The sequence below is a fragment of the Glycine max genome, chromosome 2, assembly GCF_000004515.6.
Source record: "Glycine max cultivar Williams 82 chromosome 2, Glycine_max_v4.0, whole genome shotgun sequence".
Classification (NCBI taxonomy): domain Eukaryota; kingdom Viridiplantae; phylum Streptophyta; class Magnoliopsida; order Fabales; family Fabaceae; genus Glycine; species Glycine max.
In genome coordinates, this window is record NC_016089.4 from 14,694,426 (window position 1) to 14,699,612 (window position 5,187).

Below are 5,187 nucleotides of genomic sequence, written 5' to 3' on the forward strand. Positions count from 1 at the left end.
GCGGCACCTGCGTGCGCTTCCACTCTTCCTAGGTTTATTTATAACGTTAAACTGCTGCAACCCACTCACTCACTCTCAACCTTGCTCCTCCACGCCGCAAACTTCGCCATTCTCTCTCGCATCTCAACCCTTTATCACTCTCTCGGTATCCTCTCTGTTCCCTCTTTCACTCTTCACACTCTTTGTTAACACATGCACGTGAAGTTTCGCCATTTCAACTTACATTTCCCCAAGTTTTTTTTTTCTTGTTTGTTTTTTCGGTTCATTTTGCAGTGACGGTTCTGTGCTTGAATGAACTTCTGCTTAACATGGTTGTGCGTTAATGTTTGTGCTTCTGCGTGTCTTTTTGTGTTGGAATTGGCCAGGCGCTGCTGGGCTTCTTCTAATTCGGTGTGCATTGGGTTGAATTGTGTGATTCTGTGTGATGAATGGTGTTTGAGTTTTTGGATTTTGGTATAGAATACTGAAATTTGTGATGAATTATTATTTGCGTCATTGGATTTTGGGGTATTTTGCAGCCTTGATCATTTTTCACTGTTTTGTTGTGAGTGATTTCTTCTTGCAGGTTCCCCTCCTTTTTTCATGAATGATATTTGAGTTTTTAGATTTTGGTATAGAATACTGAAATTTTTTTATGAATTATTATTTGTGTCATTGGAGTTTGGAGAATTTTAGCATCCTTGATCATTTTACATTTTTTGTTGTGAGTGATTTTTTCTTGCAGGTTTTTTTCCCCTTTCCTTTTATTTCGTGATTTTTTTAAAGAAAAAGAAATGGTATTGAAACGATTGGTTTTATTTACAGATGTGTCAAAGTGAATTTAGATTTTCAAGTGGATTTTGGAAGTGACATAATTGTGTTCTTTTTTTGTTGAAATAAAAGGTCTTTTGAAAGAGTTTATGATTTGAAAAGTCAGAGTGATTAGGCTATGATTTTTCAAGAAGATTATATAAGTTTTATCACTTCAATTGAATCTAGTCTTTTAAATATGATATTTAAATTCGATTTTAGTTTTTTTAATTAGAATTTCTAATAAATAATCGTTTTGGCACCACTGACTTTGTTTCTGACTTTTCGCAATATATGTTTGGATGCCACTATTTATTCAAATTTCCCCCTTTCATTGGTTACTTTGTTCTATGATTGGGTTTTATGTACACATGTATTCTGAACTTGAAGTGATACTCTCTGTCATAAGTTATTATTATCAAATGGAATTCGTTTGATATACACTTTTTTACTAGAGCTAAATGCATAGGAGACTATGGAGTGGCTAGAGCCCTGTAACTTCCTAATGCAAGCAAAATCCTTTGAAATATTGCATTATGTACTCTTTTTTATGTAGAAGTTGCTAGTTTGCTTTTGAGCTATTTAGTATTGAATCAATATCAACAATATATTGGAATGGGTTGTTTTTGTATTTGTTGAATTTACTCATGAACTTGAACATTTTGAATTTGACCGGAAAACTTTAAATGGAGCCATGTTTTTGAAATACAACCTTATGTCCCTACTGTAAAAGAGTTGCATCCAGGAAGGAGGAGGTGCAATAGAGAAGGGCTTGAGCAACATGGGTCATTTTGAGAAGCCCATCATCATTAAGGTGGAGCCTCTGGATGAACCAATTAACCCTACAAAAGTCACTGAGGACACTGAAGTCGACATTGTGAGTTTGACCAACAAGGGTGATTTTGCGTCCAACAAAGTTGAGGACCCCGACGCAACTGACTATTCTAGCTCATTTTCTGGCACTACGTCTGATGCTGAAAATGGTTCTAGATTGAGTGATGCTGAAGTGGAGTCAGAATTCTTGGGTGATAATGGCTTGGCAGACACTTTTGATGGTTCTGCATTTCCAAAGAGGTGTTTTTTATTCCCAATCAGTAATCAGTAGATTTTACATTCTTTTGCCTGGAAATAGATTAGCTATCAATATCTAAACAAAGAATCCAGGTCTTATGAAATTGTTGATAAGTCATTAAAGTTACAAATAAAATCCATATATGCACTCAAATGTTCAAATTAGATAGTGGGTGTTTAACAATTAAAAAATCTTAGCATATCTGCATACTGCTTTAGTAATAATAATTATTGAAAGAGGTTAAAAGGTATGGAATTTGAAAGTTATAATCTCCAGTTGTATATGGTGTGCTAGTGTTTTGGTTTGATGTTTCAGTAGGAGAGTAGGTTATTTTCCCACCCTACCTCTATGCAACTCCTTAGATATTGCATGCACTTCAATTTATATTATTAAATCCTGACAATTGTTCATCACCTATAGTTCTAGTAGTAACTCTTGATGGAAGAATTTTGGCTCTGCACCTAGTAAAGATTGGTATTGGAAAACCAATCAGCATTGTTTATGTGGTCTGCCATATTATCAATGTCTTCTTTAGAGACCATTAATGATCAATCTGTTTTTCCATAAGCTAATCATTAATTGGCGGTGGTATACCACTATACTTGGTTAGTTGGTGTTTAATGGTGAAGCAATGTTCTTGAATATTTTTTCTTTTGTTACATTATACTGTTATTTATTCATATTAACGTTTTGTGTAACTGTAGGAAGAGGAAGTTGACCGATCATTGGAGGAACTTTATACGACCTCTAATGTGGCGTTGCAAATGGACAGAACTAAGAATTAGGGAAATTAACTCACAAGCATTAAAATACAGCAAAGAGCTTGCAGGATATGACAAGGGGAAACATACAGCACCTGATGAATTTACTTTAGAAGAGTTTGGTTCAAAGTCATTGCCATTTTTGGGTGAACAGCTCAGAAGTAAGGCCAAAAAGAGAAGAAAAAGGAAGAAAGTTGAAGACACAACTGATATTGGATCGTATACGTCACATCATTATATTTTCTCCTATCTCGGTACCACTCATTTATTTTGATACCTGATTTGCTTATCTTTTCTCATTGTTTACCAACCACTTGTCCCTGCTTTAGAGAAGTGTGTGACTCTTTTCTTTACTTATATTGTAGAGAATAAGAAGTCTGATCCGGATGGGTATTTGGCTGATGATTTTGGTAATCCAGGTTAGAAAATTTGCTTTGTAATGATACCCAATGTCTTGCTGCTATAATGTTAAATCAGTGGTTCAGTGGTGCTATTAGCATCTCTTGTATTCTTTTCCCTTGAGATAAAAGGATTAAAAAAAAAAACTTTTATAGTCAACTGCATTAGCATTATGTCAGTGGTTTGTGTGTGTTGACTCGTCTTTCAATTTCATTGTATTCACTGTTGGCAGTTCTAGTCTGCCAGTCATTTGCCTCTTAATCACATTTTGACTTGTATCTAATTCATGACTAATGTTTTTATACTCTCTCTTGGTATAGTGATCACAGAGCCGCATGTGAATTCAACAGACAGATTTGGCATTGGAGAAGATCGACCTTTGCTGGATTTCAATGAAACTGATGTTTCCTTCAAGCAGCTGCTTTTGACAATAGACAACACACATACTAGGATCCACAAGCTGAAGAGTAATGTTGATGGAATCGTGTCCAAAAAGGCTTCAAAGTTTTCTTCATCAGAAAATTTGAGCTTTCTTCTTCATCATGGTGATGTGCAGCAGACTAGCTCTGTTGAAAGTCCTACAATCTCTGCAGGGAATGGAGATACGGCATCTATTGGGGTTATTTATAATTCAACTCAGCATGAACCCGACTTTGATATAGGAGATTTTGTTATGCAGGATAGTGCTATTTCAAGTTATGGAGGAGTTCCAATGATTCCTGATATAATTGAGAGCACTGTTGGCTTATTGTCTGCTGCTGATGTCACCCTCCATTCGGCCTTCGTTGTTGACTCGTGTGAAGATGTAGTAAGTTTTCTCAAAAGAAGTATTACATAGTTTAAGTTCTACCTATAATTTCTGCCATTCCTTTTCAGATGATGGCTAGAAAATGTTTTATGCAATGAAATATAACTTATTTAGATATTTAGACTGTTGGATAAAATGTGAGAAGAGAAAAAGTGTTATATAAAATTAAATAAAGACAAACTTCATTTTCATCTTTTTGTGTCCACAATTCTTTATTGTTCATTTGCTAAACAATATTGTGTGATTTCTTTCTCATGGTTTTGATATATATATGGTATATGTCTTCCAACATATAACTGTGCACCAATGCTTTTTTGACATTTCTTTTGAAATATTGTTATATTCTGATCTCTTTTGCCAATGAATCTGTATCAAACATCATACCTATTCAAGGTGTTGCTTGAGATAATGCTACTGCTAATTCGCTAAACTTGGAAGTTTGTTATCAATGATGGTGGTTTTACATATCAGAAAAATATTCACATTTGACATTTATGGTTGCAGATGGTGGACAATGTCTTGATACATGAGGTAGCTGAAACAGATGAGCACACCTTTGCAAGCCACTATCCCATGGAGAGGCTTCAGGACGTGGAGAAAGACGAAGAAGGGGAAGAAAGTCCGAATCCTGTTCCTATCCCCTTGTCAGATATTAATACAGCAACAACAAACCCTGCAGTGTCTGAAGAGCAATCAACTATCAAGTCCTGCATGTATAGAGATGGGAACATTCCCAAGAACAAAAGAAAACGCGGGGAGCGCAAAGCGTGTTCAGGCGGTTGGAGCAAGAAATGCTCGGGGGATTCTGAGAACCCGTGAGCAAGTCTTCTCAATCAGAAGTGACTACATGTAGCTTACTTTTTCTCCCTCAACTTGACAGATGTTGTTAATACTTTAAAGGTTATAGTGAATAACTATTATAGTCATTTCGGATGAGGAACTGGTTTCATTCTGATTTTCGGATTCTATACTTCACACCCATCAATTTGGGTTTGGATGTGAGAACAATCTTTTTCAATTTGATCTATATATGAAAAGAAAATTTAATTCAATTTTTACATGTGCATTTATTTTTAATTTGATTGAGGGTAGCTAGCCTTGGTGAAACAATAAGAGTTGTTGTGTCACTAGGTCAAATTTGAGTTGTGGAATCAGCTTCTTGCAAATTCAAGGTTTTTAAGGCTACCTGCAATAAACTCGTAATGGGTGAGATTGGCCTTTTTCTTTTGAGAAATTATTACATGATTTCATACCACCAAGATCTTGGTCAATATTTACGTAACAAATAATTGATTCTTATTACTTATTTATTGTAAATTGAAAAATTAGGACACATTTAGTTGTGGAATCAGCATCTT

General features: G+C 35.3%; 1 protein-coding gene across 2 annotated transcripts; it reads left to right on the forward strand.

Annotated features, from left to right (window-relative positions):
- On the forward strand, window positions 1–4,881 carry LOC100813737 (uncharacterized). 2 transcript variants are annotated; one of them, XM_003518825.4, is made up of 6 exons: window positions 1–145; window positions 1,523–1,863; window positions 2,566–2,876; window positions 2,988–3,041; window positions 3,342–3,829; window positions 4,334–4,881. In XM_003518825.4, the coding sequence occupies exons 2-6, from the start codon at window positions 1,571–1,573 to the stop codon at window positions 4,646–4,648; spliced, it is 1,461 nt and encodes a 486-aa protein (XP_003518873.1). In that variant the 5' UTR covers window positions 1–145; window positions 1,523–1,570; the 3' UTR covers window positions 4,649–4,881. The 2 variants fall into 2 exon arrangements, with proteins under 2 accessions (XP_003518873.1, XP_006575029.1); XM_006574966.3 differs by having other exon boundaries at window positions 6–145; window positions 1,535–1,863.
- The last annotated feature ends 306 nt before the right edge of the window (window positions 4,882–5,187 follow it).